The sequence below is a fragment of the Lasioglossum baleicum genome, chromosome 10, assembly GCF_051020765.1.
Source record: "Lasioglossum baleicum chromosome 10, iyLasBale1, whole genome shotgun sequence".
In the NCBI taxonomy this organism is placed as follows: Eukaryota; Metazoa; Arthropoda; class Insecta; order Hymenoptera; family Halictidae; genus Lasioglossum; species Lasioglossum baleicum.
Window position 1 is genome coordinate 12,702,173 of NC_134938.1, and position 20,191 is coordinate 12,722,363.

The 20,191-nt window shown below is 45.4% G+C and overlaps 1 protein-coding gene across 1 annotated transcript; it reads right to left on the reverse strand.

Moving 5' to 3' along the window:
* Positions 1 to 817: 817 nt before the first annotated feature.
* Positions 818 to 4,171, reverse strand: Cpr97ea (cuticular protein 97Ea). The gene is made up of 2 exons (XM_076431632.1): positions 3,957 to 4,171; positions 818 to 2,812 (listed from the first exon to the last, which is right to left on the reverse strand). The coding sequence occupies exons 1-2, from the start codon at positions 3,972 to 3,974 to the stop codon at positions 1,919 to 1,921; spliced, it is 912 nt and encodes a 303-aa protein (XP_076287747.1). The 5' UTR covers positions 3,975 to 4,171; the 3' UTR covers positions 818 to 1,918.
* Positions 4,172 to 20,191: the final 16,020 nt, after the last annotated feature.

The window sequence follows — 20,191 nt, forward strand, 5'->3', positions numbered from 1 at the left end:
TACCCTCTCTCTGCCGGCGCCGTATCAGTCACGTGACGCATGCACGACAGACAGTGCCGGATTAAGCCAGCGCGGGGCCCGTAGCATGTTATCACAGGGCCCTAGGCTTTGTATGAGGGTCGCTTGTGTGCAAATGTAGCGCACGCTTCTTAGACAAATACAATGAATGACCTTTTTTTTTTAGCAAAAATATCTGTGCCCCCTAGCATCGCTGTTGCCCGTTCATGTTTCAGCGCCTCTTCGATGAAGCGCCCGTGTGTGGGGCACAACCTGCCCAACCGCACGCGGTGGCCCTGTTTCGTATGGCGCGGGGCCCGTAGCATTTGCCACTTCTGCTATGGGGCTCAATCCGGCACTGACGACAGAGACGGAACGCGTCACGTGATCACGGCGGAAGCGTGGGGGGAATAGCGGGGCCACGAGTCTCGATCTGGCGACTCCAGTTGAACAGGCTAGCCGTGAAGGTCGGCGCTAAAATTTCGCAACGAAAATTCCAGCGGCCGTAGTTCCGGAACAGCTTGATACAATTAAAGCGGTCTCGTTACCTTCTCTAACTTTTTTGCCGGCGTAGAAATAATTCGAAAGGTCGTTCGCCGGGCGTGGTTACGTAAGTCGGTGACCAGCTCAAAAACAGGAACAGTTAGAAAGTTGTAGAAGCCGTTTTCGTTCGTTGCTATCAAATTGGGCTATCGGTTAATATTTAATTCGTTCACGAATTTGATCTTTCAATAGAACCGGCCGCGCGACATCGTACTCATAAAATTTCTGTCATTTTTGGTTTTTTAGTCGGGGAGCAGGGTTGGGGGAACGAGATCGGTAGATTCTTTTCAATTTTATTTGTTTCGTATTGCGTCTTTGTAAGTTGTTCAGAATCGAGAAATCGACCGGTCAACAGGTTGAGGACTGAGATTTACGTGAGCGTATCCGGCGCGTGGTCTAATGATTTTTCACTGCAGTGTGGTGGTGTATTGTGTGTGGTCTTATATTATCTCAGTTTAATTACCTTACAATAATCTAGTTACAACAGTAAGCGTGCTGAATTGATTATGCAGTCCCGCGAGACGCGAACCCGAAGACGCGGCCGAATAACACGAGGAGGTTCTCCTTGAAACGATACGCTAACGACACAACCCTGCAACGGCGCGTGCGAACTGCATCTCCTACGATTAAAGCCGGCACGTGCGACAACCGTGGTTCGTACAATTTTATTTACATCGTTTTTACAATACTCCTCGCCGCGATACAGATTTCACGCGTGATCATTTTAACCCTGCGGAGATTGCAGGCCCGAACACACATAATTACACACATATCATATATATAATAATTAAACAATCTTCGAGACTTTCGACAACATATTTGCAAGAGCCATATGATGAACCAATAAAAAGAGCGCAACCTCCGCATGGTTAAAGAAGTGCCAGTACCAACCCTCCCCGAGTATGAATGTTTAACATAACGTGTATTTAAAGTTGTACAGGATAAACAGAAGGTGTTCGCGTCGGGAGAAATGACGTCGTTCGAAAGTGGCCGGACAAACGTAAAATTACGAGTTTCAACATTTTCCCAACACGCGGTTCCAATGGCAAGAATACGGAAGCTCCTCAGAGAAGCGGTGACGGAATCGACTCGCTGATCCGCCGAAACAGACATCAGAAATTTCGTTGCCCGGCTCGCCGCTGCTTTACGAGAGAATCAGTGGATAAATCAAGGGACCACGAGACGATAAAAAGACGATTGAACGTTTACATACGTAAAACGCCAGCGTACATTATCAAATCTTTCCGATTCGTTCTCCGGGCGCTGGATCCATGACACTTATCCTCGAATGGGTAAGGTGAAACGCGAGGACCGTACGAAAAGACCAAACCGAACGAGGGGACCGCCCTGAAGAAGAAGACAGGAGGGACTAGAAGACTTAGTAATAACCGAAGCTGATGTCGTGTAACGGCGGTGCGACGCCCTGTGGCAGAGCATAGTCTCTGGCTAGCTGGTCGAGGATGCCTCCGCTCTGGCTGCGAGGTTGCGGTTGGGATCGGTGTTCCTGGATGGGTGCTGGACCGAACTGAGCGGGTCCTTGGTTGTACAATTGGGACGGTGGGGAGGGTTCGTCGCTTTGCTGGAGGATGGGGGATTGCCTGGGAGCCTCGGATCTGGGAAGACCAGCGCCTGGGCTGAAAATTGGCGGCTTGGGGAGGGGCTGTTGCTGTCTTGCCGCGGGGTAGACGGCCTGCGTGTGACTTTGGGCGGGTTGATAAGCTGGCTGATCGTATTGGAGGTGTGCGGGTTGAGGCGCAGGCGCTCGTAGAGGCACACCCCTGCCGGCTTGTTGGTTGGCTTGCTGCTGATAGGCCTGAGCTTCGACAGCTTCCGGATTGAGGGTCTCGTCCACTAGGGTCGGCGGAGCCACGGTGATACCCTCCCCGGCCGGTTGGAAGCCGTACTGATTAGCTCCGTACTCGACCACCCGGACTTTACCGGTGTCGTCGACGAATCCGTATTTACCCTTCACGTCCCCGGTCGGCAGTTTCGTCTCGATCTTGAACGAGCCGTCCGCGCCCTCGAACCCGTAGGTGTACGAGCCGTCCTCGTTGTGCCTGTTGATTTGCTTCAGAATCGCCACGGGAGTTGGCTTCGGGGTTGTCGGCGCGGCTGCTTGCCGATTCGGCGCCGCGTCCGACGCGTAACTCCTCGGAGTCGGGTGAGCAGGTCTCGCGGACTCGTACGCCGAATAGTCGTCGACATAGTTGCCACCCGGTTGCTGGTACTGCTGGGCCGATACTGCTAGTATGGCAGCTACCATTAGCGTAACCTGCAGAAGAAGAAGAAGGCAAAGCGTTATTCACGGCTAAACGATGCGCCTGTAATTGCTCGCGAAAATGCCCGGGAGCGGCGGCGGTGCATGACCTTTCCGCGACACCGGAGCCTTAACCGCCAGACGTGACTTCATTACACGGGGCGACGACGAGCTGACCGCACTCGAAGGATACCGGATTCTTGATCCGCGGGAAAAATCGCCGACACACGCCGCAAGAACCATCGGATAAGCGAGAGAACGCGCCTCGGTCGTTGGATTCCTCGGGAATCGGTCGCCCGTGCGACATCGATACCGAAAAGATCGAGCGATTCCGTCTGCGCAACACGTCCCCCCCCCCCCCCCCCCCCGTAGTTCCGCGCGAACGGTCACGAGCGAGAAAACGGTTTCTACCGCTACGCATTCTGACCGACATAATTCCCGAGCGTGTTCCTGTTTGCCGTAACTCATTATATAATTTTCTTTCTTCGAGCGAGTGGGCGGCGGAGAAAACGGGGCGGCTCGCCACGCGCAGAAAACCGCTTTCATAACATTTTTTTCGGCGCGCGCGGACCAGAAAGACGGAATGAGTGCCCCGCAACTGGCGGTTAGCTAACAGGTCGCCCGTCGAACCGCGCTCGCGCGATCGTAATCGTAATTTAGCTGGTGGGTTTTCATGGGCAGATAACGATCGAGAGGCGGGTACACGACCGCATGGATTTGTTCGTGGTATCGATCCGCGTCGCGTATCGACACCGTCGTCGAGACGTGTCGTTTCACTCCAGCTGGCGCGGGGAACCTCTATCTCTAGGCTTGCACCGATCGCCGAATTACTCTGTCTAAACCGTTCCGTGACTGCCGACGGCGATACTTTCGCAGCGAGACTTTCAATCTGTCTCTCTCTCTCTCTCTGGATGTACCAGTAAATGCACAAGTCACAAGCACAATGTCTGTCACGACGAGAAACGATCACATCACACGCGAGACCCCGAGCTCCAGGCCGGGTCGACCGATCGATCATCGGCGACAATTAGGGCGACGATCACTATCGCGCCGCCGGCTCTGCGAGTGATAGACGAACGGGTTTCGGTCGCTGACGAAAATTTACAAAAAGGACGCAATAACGACGACGACGTTGACGATGGCTCACTTGTATACGTACCGTCGAGACGGTGTGCATTGTGTTCCAGGTGGTGGGTTGTGTTAGTGTGTGTGAATGTAAGTAGGCAGCGAGGCTAGAGTACCAGCGGTTGCTCGAACTGAGGCCCTCATATACCTTACTGGGGTCCCCCGTTCCTACCCTGCCCCCCTCTCGCCCTCTACGCTCCTGTTAGCTCTGGGGGACTTTCACTATCTATTCGACTCCTGTATATACAGCCGCCTTGTCTTGTTACAGCACCTTATATCCCCTAAATATTCCCCACCAGACTGTCCCGGCTTCTCGGGAATCTGGAAAATCGATCGCGACCGTTCTGGACCCACCGGCGACTTTGACGGCGAGGCCCCGTGCACGAGTTTCAACGGCGAAATCGGACCTCGCATTCCTCCGTGTTCGAGCGCCATCGTTGTACTTATACGAAGAAACACTTAAATTTGCCCGCTCCTTTGTTTGCTCTTCTCTCGATCGATCCTTGGATTCGTCTCCATCATCCTTTCTTCTGGCTTGTCCCCGATTTATGAAGTGTTTCCAATTGAAGTGGTGTTGAGGTGTCTCGCCGACACCTTTTCACGCGAGAGGACACCTTGCTTGGAGGACACGATCGACACCGAGTCTTCGTACGGAAGAATGGTTCTAATTTGTCGCCGTGTCCTCTTGTATTACCGTTGCAGTAACACGGTAGGCGCATATAGAACGTGTTGCCTGGTCGCCTGGCAGGTTGTTCCAGTTTCTCGTGACTCTTGAAAATCATTCTTGTGCTCTCGATTCTACTGCTGATCCGGAGCCGATCAATTTTTATTGTCCCGGTTGAACCTTTCACTGTGTGCTCTCGGTCCAATCCCCATGCACTCCGGGTCACCGTATACGTCTCATTAGCACACGTATCGCGCCATACGTTACGAATTCGCCATTTTCGTAAGATATCGGCCGATAAGTTGCCACCTGCGCCAATAACTTATGGACTGCTGTGCATTTAGAGGGACGCAATCAAGTAAATGCAAATTAAAAAAAACTTTTTAAAAACCACGCTCATATTAAAATGCACTAAAAAGGAGAAAATAATTTTTTGGACATTAGTGACTATAAACTATTAATAGAAGCGTGAATATATAAAAAGAAACTTTTTAAAAACCACGCTTATATTACAATGCACTTTTTTTTTGTTTCAGGGCGGTGGGGAAATACCTTTACGTACACCCCCCTACGATAATGTTTGGGGGGTAGTGTGGGGCTTCTATATTTTAAAAAATCCACTAATAAGGAGAAAATAATTTTTTTCCTGGTCCTTCCAAAAATTTAATATAAATTTAAATAACCATGACATTAGTGACTATAAAAATAAAAGCGTGGAGCGCCCACGAAGATTACGTCAATACAGTTTTTATTTTCCACACTTTTATTTTTATAGTCACTAATGTCATGATTTTATTTAAATTTATATTAAACTTTCGGGAGGACCAGGAAAAAATTATTTTCTCCTTTTTAGTGCATTTTAATATAAGCGTGGTTTTTAAAAAGTGTTTTTTGTATATTCTTTTATTTCCTACTTTTTAGTCTTTTTTAAATGGAACGCAATAGTAGGTATGAAATAGTAAGATATAGAAACGCAAGATATGGAAATACGCGAGATAGAATGAGGGGATGACTCCGAGAGACGACGTCTCTTGATGCAGTCCGAAATTGTCCGAAATGGAACTGAATGACCGGAACACCACACTGACTGAGCTCCTTCGGTGCGAAATGGGTCAGTGGAGTGGGGATGAGTCGAAGGTGGAACGCGTAGTGGAGTAGGGAGCGCTGGCGCGTGGAGGGGGGATCGCTGAACGCGATGACGTACTACCGAGTGTCGCGCAACGAGGTGTGACAATCAATATTAAATCTTTTTTTTCTCCTGAACGCACAGTTTTCTTTTCAATTTGTTTTTTAATATTGCATTGTCATCCAGTCCTGAGCTATGTTTAAAGTTTCAAGTCTCTAGCTCATCGGGAAGTGGTTTAAAATTCGATTACAAGATTTGACGCGTACAATAACAACAATTATTTTATTTTGACCATTTATCTGTGCCATTTATGCGTGATATCACTCAAATGTTCACCACAACTGGTTTTACAAAGGTGGATACGATGGTCGAAATTTTCAACATGGTCCACTTGACTGCATCTCTATTGGCGGACCCTTTATTATGTACAATTATTACGCAAGTTTTCAGTGTACACGCCGAACGAAATAATTCGACAACTATGTTTTCTATACAGGAGCAAAAGTTATTCCACTGGAATTCCACCGAAAAATCGTACCTCGCGATGCGGGACCGTCGATCCAACGGGTTCTGCAACTTTCGTCACAGCTATGCACATTCGAGGAATTAATTTTTCCGAACGGCAGTCAGAGGTTTCAACGCGTTTACGATCGTCCACACCGAGCGACGTGTTGCTTCCGAGAGCGACGTGTTCCTTCGGTCGTAATAATTATTTGTCCTTCGGCATGGTGTCGGTAAAAAAAGCTGCAAAGTTCAAATGTCAGACTCGAACTACCGTTAGAAATACTGTTGGCCGTGCTGCTTATCACCTTGCAGTTAACGGATGACTATCCTTTCCGCGGAGAAACTCCTGCGCCGGATGAATAATGACTTCCATAGAAATCTGGCAGCCTATTAACGTGCTCCGATCGATGAATGGAAAGACTTTGCTCGCGCGAAAAATTCACTCGCGAATATTAAATCACGTATGCGGTGCCGGGGTCGTTCGCGACCTGTCGAGGTAGCGGTGGCGGTAAGCTCGTAGAACTGGACCGGGCCTGGCCAACCCAAATGGTTTCACGGGCCACTTTGATGAAGCTTTGATATGATTAATATATAAAATATGTAAACATGCTTATAATAATCATACTATAATTCAATATAATTAACTCTCGACAGTCTTAATTAATAAGATATTTGTTTATCCTTACTTTCATTTAATTTTTGCAAATCTAAAATGTCTCAACTATCTCAAAAGTCCTTCAACATCCGGAAATAGGAGGTTCCTCAGATCATTTGAAGCAACATTTTCCTTTGCAGAAATGGCGTCCGCGGCTTTGTTAAGGAGTTATTAACGAAAAACACGGACCAATCAGAGCGCGACCTAGACGCGTGTTGGCACGGTCGTGTTTTTCGTTAATAACTCCTTAACAAAGCCGCGGACAGCATTTTCGCAAAGGAAAATATTGCTTCATATGATCTCAGGAATATATTACTGTTCAACGTTGCACATCTTTTGTTAGCTCGTTTTCTAAATTGGCATCAGTTAATGAAGCAGGTAATGAACTCTTAGTAAATTTCATCTTCGAAAGAAATGTTTCACAAACATATACGGTCCAAAAGCACTCACAACTCGTTGTGCAAAATATCTTAAGTTAGAATATCTCTCGAATGTAATATAAGTATTGTATTTTCATTTATTTAATATTTTTTTTAAACAAAAGTTTCAATAGAAATGTGTTAGGTTGACAACTAAATCGTTAATTATAACCTCATTCAGTGACCTTTCCTTTTGAACTGTATATCATCGGGAAGCTCTGAATTTTGCGATTAATTTGATAGAAAATACTCGTGCTTAAAAAATATATATAAATTACTTTGTTTGATAAAATCGCCCGGCGAGCCGCGTGTTGGCCAGGCCTGAACTAGACGCATGATCCCGAGTATTAATTGTCCATTTTGTCCTGTCGTTGGCAGGTGATTAAATCCATAGAATCTGTCCACCTGTTCGACGCCAACGACGCAATCGATAAGACGAATTTGACTGAAAACGGATAAGGAAACAACATCGGTTCAGACGACTGACTGGTCATGCGTTTATGGAGTAGAATGAGACCGAACGAGCCAGCCAGCACGCGCTCAAACTCTAATTATAGCACTGTCTGCGATTTTACTTTCGGTGACGTAAGAATAATCGCGTCAATTAACTAACGTTTATATAATTAACTTAACAGATGAGGTCTCCTCCAACCGAACGGAACACGCGCATTGTCGGCGAACCTCTCGAGATAATGTAGTTACATAATGATAAAAAGTTGCTTCACAGAACGTGAAACCGTAATGATGACGTCAACGTCAATTACCGACGACGCTTTGTTCGATGAGAAATAAATTTGAAGACTTCATTCAACCTTCGGACTCCTGCTCCTAATATTATAGTAGAATATTTCCATTCCCTGTGACTCTCTTCGAATTTCACGGATACGAAATTGGTATAATACGTTCATGCAATTTTCAATTTTTGTAGACGAGTTTTAAGAAATTGGAATAAAATACAATTTTATTTCCCGTGCAAATTTAATTTCAAATAAAGTCATAAAAAATCATATAACTCAATTTTTTGCCGAGTTATCGTTGTTGTATGCGTCAAATCTTGTAATCGAATTTTAGATCACTTCCCGATGAGCTAGAGACTTGAGACTTTAAACATAGCTCAGGACTGGATGACAATGCAATATTAAAAAACAAATTGAAAAGAAAACTGTGCGTTCAGGAGAAAAAAATTTTAATATTAACCGTCACACCTCGTCGCGCGATACTCGGTAGTATGTCATCGCGTTCAGCGATCCCCACTCCGCGCGCCAGCGCTCCCTACTCCACTACGCGTTCCCACTCCGACTCATCCCCACTCCACTGACCCATTTCGCACCGAAGGAGCTCAGTCAGTGCGGTGTTCCGTTCATTCAGTTCCATTTCGGACAATTTCGGATTCCATCAAGAGACGTCGTCTCTCGAAGTCATCCCCTCATTCTATCTCGCTTATTTCCATATCTTGCGTTTCTATATCTTACTATTTCATACCAGTATTACTATATGTTGCATTCCATTTAAAGAAGACTAAAAAGTAGAAAATAATTTTTTTAGACATGAGTAACTACAAATAAAAGCGTGGAGCGCTCACGAAGATTACGGCAATATAGTTTAGCGCTCCACGTTTTTATTTGTAGTCGCTAATGTATAAAAAAATTATTTTCTCCTCTTTAGTGCATTTTAATGTAAGCGTGGTCTCAAAAAAATTTTTTTAGATCTGAAATCAATTAAAATCGTAGTAAATTCTGTCATATTTTATACCCTAGCATTTATTGAAAATTTTCAAAAGCCGTGATTGCACAAAAATCCACAGTTTACTGATTAGATACCGATATATTTAATAATGTAAACAATATTTTGAATAATGGTAGAACAATTTTGAATGAAGACTCTCTGAGTGCTGAGGGTTAATATTTCTGTTGAACGCTTCGTTTGGTAATGCGAATGTTTGCAAGCAACCCTGACTTTTCGAGTGAACCGTGAAAATGAACATTGTGTGTGTAACGAAGAGCGTATCGACTCCTTTGCTTGTTACCTTGAAACTGACCGAGCGCAAGGCTGAACCGAGATTCGGTGAAACAGATCTCGACCTGCGGAGGCACAGCGAGCGGTCAGCGTTTTCACTCGGCTTTTGCGAAACGCTCGAACAACTGCCACCGTTTCTGCCGTAAAACCAGCGGTCGATCGACATTTTGTAACTTTCTATTGGCATATTAGTCGGCCAACTTTTAGCGGATCGGATATTTCCTACGCCCGGGCCCAGTTTCTCTAACTTTCTTCCAATCCGACGTTGTTTTGCGCGACTATCTACTTCCGTCGTTAATATTTCATTGTCGTAGGATTAATCGAGCAGGTTGTGTCTGTAGAAAGTAGCCTTATCCCACTCGACCGGTGCAACTGAGGATCAACGAATAGTGCTCCAAATTGTAATCTAATTTTCAGGGTAAAAATCGAGGATCGGACGATAGCGATCGGTTGCCGGCAGGGTTGCCACCTCCTCGGTTTTCGTCGGGAGACCAGGGTAGCCACTAGAACACGTTCGTTCCCAACAGAGTTGGGCAAAAATTTCATTTCAATACAAATTTCGAATAAAGTGGGCTTTTTTCCAAGTGGGTTTCAAACCCACTAATTCGAAATTTTTATTTACATAAAATTTTTGCCCAACTCTGGTTCCCAATCACGATGATTTTTCACAGTGATTCGTGATTTTCGTAATCACTTCTGATTGGCGGAGAGCATAGCTGTCCTTCGCGCAGGTCACAGAGCCATACCCTAACAAAATTGCGAGTTACATCGCATTTTTATCAAATTCATTAGTGGATTGCGGATTTTATGCATTTATGACAAAAAGGGGTATGCACAATTGAAAACAGCGGACATACTAAAAAGATTTGAGGTCGCCAGTGTATTAGTTTCACCTTAATAAGATAATTAAAAGAAGAAAGACATTTTTCCTTGGCTTGTATCTTACTTGCTGTATCTTGTAAATCAATGCAAACATCTTTTATTTTCTGCTATATTAAAAACATTTATTATTAGATTTGTGTTTTCTATAGTTGTTAAGCAATATCTTGTAAACCTTTGATATTTTGTAAACCTTTATACATAGCATACACACATACATATATGTATAAACATAAAGGAAATTATCTGCACTTTCATATTACGATTTGGAAATCGAGAATTAATTTAATCAATTTTTTTTTAAATACTAAACTAAGGTACGGAAAAGGAAATAGAATATTTTTTAGTTTTTATCATTAAATGAAGTAAATTTTAAATAGCCACCCCTTCGGGCTTTGAATCGAATCTTCGGGTTGTAGAAACAAATGAGACGATAATAAACATTGTCAAATGTGCGACACACCGGCATTCACATGGCGATAAGATGGCAACCCTGGTCGCCGTTCGGAAAACGCATTCGCGAGGAAAACCGGATACCTAAGTAAGCCAGACTCGATCGCACAATTATTACGGCAACGAGTGTGCCATTCAAAGTCTGATGATCGTCGTGCAACAAAGATCGGCCTCCACCGAAATTCCCACGTGAACATCATACGCGACCCATTTCGATCCCTTCGTGGCTCTCATATTAATTATAACAACGATTCTATTGCGTGGATGCAACAGACGTGGACGTAGACGTAATTGCAGCGGTATAACAAATGATCGCCTCGTCCACGGCCGTCTATAGTGCAGGCCGGAACATGTGGCAACACCGTGTACAGACAGGACATCAGTCCGATCAGCTGGTTCGTTCAACTAGACCATTATTATAATCTTAGAACATATGTACTTGTACAGCGTGTCTCAAAATTCCTTCAACATCCGGAAATGGGAGGTTCCCGAGATCATTTGAAGCAACATTTTCCTTTGCAGAAATGACGTCCGCGGCTTTGTTAAGGAGTTATTAACGAAAAGAAACGGACCAATCAGAGTTCGACGTAGACGCGTGTTGGCACAGTCGTGTTTTTCGTTAATAACTCCTTAACAAAGCCACGGACGCCATTTTCGCAAAGGAAAATGTTGCTTCAAATGATCTCAGGAATATATTTATGTTCGCTGTTGCACATCTTTGGTTAAATTAACATTATACGACCATTCCTTTTGAACTGTATATCACTGGAAAGTTCTGAAGTTTGCGATTACTTTTGTGTCTCAAAATTCCTTCAACATCCGGGAAGGGGAGGTTCCTGAGATCCGTGGCTTTGTTAAGGAGTTATTAACGAAAAACCACGATTGTGCCAACACGCGTCTAGATCGCGCTCTGATTGGTCCGTGTTTTTCGTTAATAACTCCTAAACAAAGCCGTGGATAACATTTTTGCTAAGGAAAATGTCGCTTCAACTGACGTCAGGTACCTCCCATTTCCGGCTGTTGAAGGAATTTTGGGACACTCTGTATTATTAGCTTCATCTCGAGGTAGTATTAATTATTGTAATTTTGAATTTTTTGAAGCTAAAAAAAATATAGTTTCCGTCTACAAACTTTGGAAACGAACCTCCCCGAGGCTTTTGCGACTACAGAGGATTTACTGTATATGATCTAACAATAAGATATACGACTGCATGTCATTTCAAATCGGACTGAGGCAGCGTTGCCAAATCTACGGAAGATGTCATTGAGCGAAATCTTCCACGAAGCGAGAGGCGTGTCCGTTGCAATTGAGGACCGCGGTAATTGGCCGGCGAACACCGAAATTACGCCTCCGACCAGCTTCATTTCGCCGATAATCCGTCCCCGCCGTGCTGTTTCAATGCCAGCCGGTGAAAGGGAGATCGACTGGTCAATTTCGTGCGTCCATCAAGATATCCCTTAGCCATTCTTAAGGAGCCGTAATCCGAAACATACAGCTTCGACTGTATCAAGTATAAAGTGTTGCAGGCCGAAGCCTACCAGCTGTCGACCTAGTTCTTTTTCGCTGTTTTACCGAACCACCCGATGCTTTGTATCGTAATGGAACAGGGTCATGGAACGGTTTTACTCTTGGCGCTTGTATCGACACGTTTGTACCATCGCTTCCGGTAGAATCCGAAGGATTGGACAGTTTCGTAGCGTCTGTAGAACGATATGACTTGGTGGAAGGTATGCAAGGTCAACTCGAACTGCAAACTCTTGCCTTTCACGTGTCACTCTCTTTAGGAATATAGAACGCCGTGTCGCGCCGTTACGCTTAATTCGAAGCTTCCTGCACGCATAAATAGTTCGGTATTTTATAATCTTTTTTCTTATTATTTTTCTTGGACGTTTGTGCAAGGTGTCCTACAAATATTCCTCCTTCAAGGTGGTGATTCCTAAGGGCAAACGCAGTAACTTTTTCCTTTGCAAGAATCTTCTCCGAGGTTTTGTTGAGGAATTATCGACGAGAAAAGACGGGCCAATCGCAGCGCGGCTACGACGGCTCGCGCTGAGTCGAGCGTTGGCATTGGCCGAGCCGGAACCCGTCCGTGCTCTGATTGGTTCGCGTTTTTCGTTAATAAGTCTGTAACGGAGCCGCGGAGAATATTTTCGCAAAGGAGGAACTTTATTCAAGTGACCTCGAAAACCCCTTTCGAGACGGTACAACATTTTTCGGACACCCTATATGTTCAGGTACATTTCAGAGGTTCTTATAAATGATTGAAAGAATTTACCTCCGCACGCCAGCGATAAAGCAACGTTGCGTGTCGCACTTGCATTACCATTTCTCATTTCTTTTCGACGGGATAAAAACTCGTTTGTTCGGACCTCAATGAGATTGTACGCTGCATTATCTTACCGTACGAATTCTCTGCTATTTTTTCGATTGTCCACCGTGTCGGTTTTCGCTTGCATTCTTCTTGGCGGGCAGCATTCTTTAATTGACCCCGCTTTCTATTTCTATGTAACAATCCGAAACGTTGTTACATCTAATTCGCAACTAACAGCGGGATCGCCGGTGACCTGGCCCAAATCGGGAGTATTATTGCAAAGACGTGATTAAACTATACCTGCACCCATGATTGAGAAATTCTTTTCCCGGCTTGACCAACTTTTTCTTCGCGCGTCACAATATCAGCTCTACATACATAGCATGCACCTATCGGGTTTAACGAGTTCGCTATATCCATTGCTCCGAAAAGGCTGATCTTATATAGCTCCCCGGCACGAACAGTGATATAAAAAATAACGATCTTGAAGTTGTATACAGTGATCGATGCGTTTAGTTAATCTCCACGTGCTGGAAAAACGTATTATCTCCAACTCCTAATTGAACGGTTAGTCCTGAATTAAATTTGGGTAAACTTTACTTTACCGGACTCAAAATTTGTGCCTTTCTCCTTTAAATTATGATGTATTTGGTATGTAATCCAGTCGATCTGTGCCTGGGGCGGCTGCAGATCGAAGTTTCGATCCTGTAGGATCAATGGTTCAGAAGTTATGATTGCATAAAGTTGAGCAATCTGCAGTGTTTTTGACAGGTAAGGGCGCCGCCATATTGGTTTGTAGTGACGACCGCGAGCCTCTTACCTAGCAGAACCGCTAGGTGATAGTTGGTTGGTTGGTGATAGGTACAAACCAATATGGCGGCGCTCTTACCTGTCAAAAACACTGAAAAATGCTCAACTTTAAGCAAGCATAACTCCTGAACCACTGATCCTACAGGATCGAAACTTCGATCTGCAGCTGCCCGGGTACAGATCTACTGAATTACATAACAAATACTTCATATTTTACAGGAGAAAGGCACAAATTTTGAGTCCGGTGAAGTGAAGAGCAGCCCAAATTTGTACAATTCAACGAGAATGTATTCAATACATTGAGGCAAACAAAATTGTCGATTATTCTCATATTTTTATAATCTCAGGATCTGAGAAAAAAGATTCTTCATAAATGGTAAAAATAAGAGCAATTCTCTTATATAAAATTTTCCAAATTATTTACTTTTGAAGTGGTATTCAAATCATAGAAATTCCCCGATAGATGTCGCTGTACGAGACACTCTTAAACATGTGAAAAACAATACAATAATTATTATTTCATTTTTTCTGGAAGCTGAAGAGGTGGCAACCCCGCGCGCAAACGACATCTTCGACTGCAACGTCGTCCATGAAGGTATTATCCGACCCAGCGATCGCTATCCATGATTTATGGAAGGCCGCGGTATGCGAATTCTTAATCACGCGAATAGTTCACCGGTGATCCTCTTATGACAATACAAACGGTACACTGGTTTCCATTTTTTAGTCTCTCACGTCCCGGGTTTCACGGACATCTTGATGCGCGGCCAGCTTCGCGAAGACATTTGCGTAATTAAACGAGGAATACGTGCGAAACTTTGATACGCATCAATCCGTTGAAGCACGCGAACCCACGCAACATTGTTCCGACTCTGAAAATTCTGCAAGCGGCGACACGAGCAACGCGCATTATCGGAACGAATTTGTTTCGTCGTCGGTTCGCAGATACGTAATCGACGTCTGCTGTAATTGCGAATGTTATAGTCACGCAGCCATCGTAGATGAAAGTCGAGTACCTACGCGCGCGTGTATTGTGCGCGCAAAGGAAAGCAAGTTTTATCTGGCTCGACAAACTGTCGCACCACGCCTTGCATCAGAATGTCCCGAGAGCCAACGCGGAATCACGAGATTGCGTCCGTTCGTATCGACGCTCCGCGTCTCGATATTTCGAGAATAAGTCGACAAACTTCGTCGATATACAGAATGTCCCAAAAGTGTTATAATTCCTTGTATAAAATGATTCCTAAGGTCATTTGAAATCACTTTTTCCTTTACGAAAATCTTCTCCGAGGCTCCGTTAAGGAGTTATGAACGAAAAAGAATGGGCCAATTGGATAGCGGCAACAATCCCGGCTCGGCCGTGATTCGCCCGAATTTTTTTCGTTAATAACTCTTGAACAAAGCCGCAGAGAAGATTTCCGCAAAGGAAAAAGTTACTTCAAATCACTTGAAGAATCACTGGGATTTGGGATATATCAATGGAATTTACGTTTGTTACACCGGCGACACAGGGCGAATACCATTCCATATTCAGCTTCGCGATAAGCGTAACCGAAACCTCCCGTAAGAATCCACGATAACGTAACCAATTAAAGAAACCGTTACACGAGACAAGATCAACGTACTTTCCTTTTCGGGTTGCATAACGCGCGCCCGCAAAAAGGAGTTTCAAATATTACATAAAATTACGTATATCGATCTCGTAATTTACCGCAATTCCGATCGAAACAGACTGTGAAACCAACACGCCCATAATAAGGATGATCTGAATCTCGGCGGTTCCCGTTACCAATTTGCACTGTCGCACTTCGAGAATTTTGTAAAATTCTGGAAAATTGTGTGTTCCAATAATAACATTTTTTAAAAAATTTATTGAACATATATGAGTACAAACCTTTAAAATTCTTCGAAGTAGGACCATTGGGCGTCGACACATTTTTTCCAGCGCGATTTCCTTGCTTCGTATGCTCTCTGAAAGGCGTTTTCTGGAACCTCTCGTAGTACCCTCGTCGTAGCCTCTTTGACGCGTTCTACGCTTTCAAAATGGCATCCGTTTAGCACATTTTTAATTTTTGGAAACATGAATAAGTCGGCGCGAGACGAGTCAGGGCTGTACGGGGGTTGAGCAAGTGTTGTGATGTCTTTTCTAACGCGGTTGACCCTTTGTTTGGGTCTTCTGAGCACTTCCAACTAAAAAGTACCGTTTACTGTTTTCCCCGTAGCCTATGGAATAGTTTTAGTGGGAAGTCCTCAACAAGGCTGCGACGAGGGTACTACGAGAGGTGTACAATCCTTGCGCATTCGTAATAACGTTTATTTAATAATCCAGCCCATTTTGGTTCTAATTGAACGGTTGGGGTTAGGGGCCCCGAAATTCTAATTTGCCCAAGGCCCCAACTAGTTATAACGCGCTACTGACAGTGGCGCATTACCCTATGGATAGGGATTACAATTCCGCGATGCGGGATCCCGCGTCATTAGTCCAGTCAACGAAAAATCGTAGAGGAAAATGGAAGGAACACAATTTTCAACTTTGGGACTTTGTTTGGACTAGTTAGGAGGTAAACATACTAAAAGTCCCCACTCCTAGGAGGTGAGCGGGTGCAGGGGGCACGTAGAAGATCCCTTTTTCGGTTTTCCGCTTATATTTCGGAAACTATGTGCCCCCTGCATCCCGCTCACCTCCTAGGAGTGGGGACTTTTAGTATGTTTACCTCCTAACTAGTCCAAACAAAGTCCCACAATTAAAAATTGTGTTCCTTCCATTTTCCTCTACGATTTTTCGTTGACTGGACTAATGACGCGGGATTCCGCATCGCGGGATTGCAATCCCTACCTATGGGCAACTTGGGCAAATGCCCGGGGCCCCAAGCAAAAGGGGAAGAAACCAAGATCCAAGATCCAAATTCTACGTTTTTCTCATCAAGTTATTTAGTTGGGGTCAGGGGCCCCGAAATTCTACTTTGCCCAAGGCACCAACTAGTTATAACGCGCTACTGGTGTAGAAGCTAAAGGGCATAAGGACGCGGGACCAGCCAACTGGATCGGAGGATGATCTGAATCTCGGCGGTTCGCGTTACCAATTTGCACTGTGGCGCTTCGAGAATTTTGTAAATCTCTGGAAAATTGTGTGGTTCAACAATACCGCGTAGTATCTTTTTTGTCTAGAAGCTAAAGGGTATAAGGACGCGGTTTTAGCCAGCAGGGGACCGATCGAGAAACGGATCAACTGGATCGAGGAGCCTAAAGCCTGAAGCCTGAAGCCTGAAGCCCGAAGCGAGGGCACGTATACGTGCACGCGTATTGTGAAAGGTGGGCATGGGCGGTGGTCCGTGGCAGTCTCCACGTATCAGGCATGCGTAACGTGCAATTCCACATGGGACAGTTCGCGATTAGAACAAGAGGTTGGTGAAAGATGCCAGCGAACGGTTCCTGTTATACCTACGTCTCCACATCCGGAATAATCTCGATTGTCCGTTTCTGACGTCAGCTCGGCTCACTAGAATCGCGTTTTCGCGGGGAACAAAGAAAGCCAACGTGTCCCAAGGCCGACTTAAATATAGAAACTTGAGCCGCGCGAACGATTGCGTTATACGCATTGACTGATTATCTCGAACGCTTTTGTATTCAATAACGTCGATCGATCTTGAATAGGATATTTCAACGATACGCGTCCAGTTTCTTTTTCTTTTTCTTCTTGTCACGGTGACTGTGCGGGTTCTTTCTGTTCTTCGATAGTTATGCGCGATCTTATGTAAAAACGCGTATCCAGGAAGTGACTCGTGATCATCTTTTAGCGTACAGGAAACTGTAATTTCGAGAAGACTCGAGGCGTTCCATTTTGCATCGCTGACGGAGACCGTCGCGTGACTCCCCGATTTACACAACTATGATATATTACTTTCTCTTTCCGCGCGCTTTGATTCGGCCCCGCGCGTTCGAACAATTGATTCCAGCGGTAGCTAGGAGGGCTAGTGAGCCCGGTTGAACTTTTCAGATACGGAGTGTACAATAATTACACCCGGTGACATTACCAGATATAATTACCAGGGTGAGTCTCGTAACATGACGACTTTAAATGATTCTTGAGTTATCTTTTGTGACTAATCCGGGTACTGGCAGAGGCCGTCCCTTCATCCGGCGACTCTGGGTAAGGACACTGGAAGAAAAAGAAAGTTAGGTGGCTACGAATTTCACGGTTCAAACGGTGCTCTTTAGGGTTTCATAACTCCCATGATCGTTTCCCGTGATTACAGGTCAACGTCGACTACAGAAGCGCGTTACAACGGCGGCAAGCAATTTTTCCGCGAGCAACAACGACGACGAAACGACTCGTCTACAGCTAGCAACGCGGCCTCGGAAATTCTGCTAACGCCGGGTCAATCTCTTGCGTTCGAACGTCGGTTTAAGGTTGGTTTATCGTAGCCAGTCCGAGCTAGTCCGGCAGCACTATACTACATACCCTGCTTTTGTATCCAGTATTTTCCAAAACGCTAAAATACTGGATACAAAACCAGGGTAATAATATAGTATCCACACTGGTGCGTTACCCCATGGGTAACTTGGGAAAATGCCCGAGGCCCCAAGCAGAAGGGGTCCCCGAACCCAAACCAAGATCCAAGATCCAAATTCTACGTTTATTTTTAGTTAGGGTTAGGGGCCCCGAAATTATACTTTGCCCAAGGCCCCAACTAGTTATAACGCGCTACTGACAGTGGCGCATTACCCTACGGGCAACTTGGGCAAATACCCAAGGCCCTAAGCAAAAGGGGGCCCTGAACACAAGCCACGATCCACGATGCAAATTCTACGTTTTTCTCATAAATTTATTTAGTTGGGGTTAGGGGCCCCGAAATTCTACTTTGCGCAAGGCCCCAATTAGTTATCCCGCGCTACTGAGTATCCAGTATTTTCCAAAACAATAAAATACTGGACACAAAACCAGGGTAGTAAGGTTCTGTCCGACTGGCCCGAATTGGCTACGATAAACCGAGCTTTATCCGCCGCGAAGATACAAGCACGTCCAGAAACGCTGCGAGGAAGTTTCACCTACAGGTGCCCCAGATAATTGCACAATGCATCCGATGGTCAAAGAGCGCGGATGAAATTCCTGGGTGTGGCGGCAACCACTGCGAAAACTTCCACGGTATGGTATATATGTATGTAGGTGTGTATTATGTATGGAATATGTATATATGTGTGCCCCCTATATGTTTGCAGTGGTACGGCATCCGTAGCGTCCGAGGCTTTCGTTTATGCGGACAAGGCCGTTCATTTCGGTGAGCAGAACGGTGTATTAAAAACTCTGGACTACTTTTACTTTCGCCATGGGAATCGAACGCGGGCGCGTCGTTACACCGAACGGTGAAAAAGTTACGGTTATGCTGCAGCGAGGATTATTGCATCATGGGGGAGCTTCATTCCCCTCGGGGATGTCATAAGGTGGGAGGGGGCCGGGTGGCGTTCGGTTTGAGATCTTGACGCACTCCCCAATTAACTTTTTTTTTTGTTAAGGGTGTGGTGGAAAAAATACATTTGCGTACACCTCAGAAGAGGGTAGTGTGGGAGTCAGGGAGACGGATGGTCGGTGTACCTTACTACCCACTGAAAAACAGTCCACGCCCAGGACGGTCAATTGACCGGCCCTCTACAACGACTACACTTGGTTCGAGATGTGATGAACACTATGGGCCCCACCAGTAATGCCAGAATCGTGGTACCGTGGAACTAACCCCCACTATGACCTACTGTTACCCCTACTTTCCTTTTCCAACGCGTTCACGCGCTAGGAAAGTAAAGTAGAGGCAACAGTAGGTCATAGTGGGGCCTGGTGGGGCGATGGTTTAATACCACGGAACCACGATTCTGGCATCAGTGGGCCCCACTGCATTGGTGCCAGATGAGGGGAATCACGGTGAGATGATGTACCCCCTCTTTGATGACCAGAGTAATATGTGACACGTTGCGACGGGCATTGAGTTTGTGCGCATGGTGCTGGAAGGGGATAGTGGAAGGGGAAAGGAGGAGAGTACATACGCTCACTATGGTGCAGTTAGTGGGTATACCCCGCCATCAGGCGCCCGGGGGGGGGGAGGCCCCGCATGTCGTCGGCCTCGTATGAAAACTGAGTTTGAGGGTAATGGTTCAGCGATAAGTTGTTAGGTGGTAGCGCTACAATATCAGAATTTGAAAACTGCGCTGTAAAGCAAAATAGTTTCGCTTTAAGGGTCTGTTCATACTGGAATATTTCCGACCGGATATATCCGACCAGACAGATATTTTTCAATACTTTTTAATGGAAGTATGTAGACCTACCGTAGGTCTACATCCGGTCGGAAATATCCCAGTATGAACAGACCCTAAAATGTTTTCTTCCCCTCCTGAAAATTTACTTTATCGGACTTTGCAATTTTCCCCGTCTCTCCCCCATG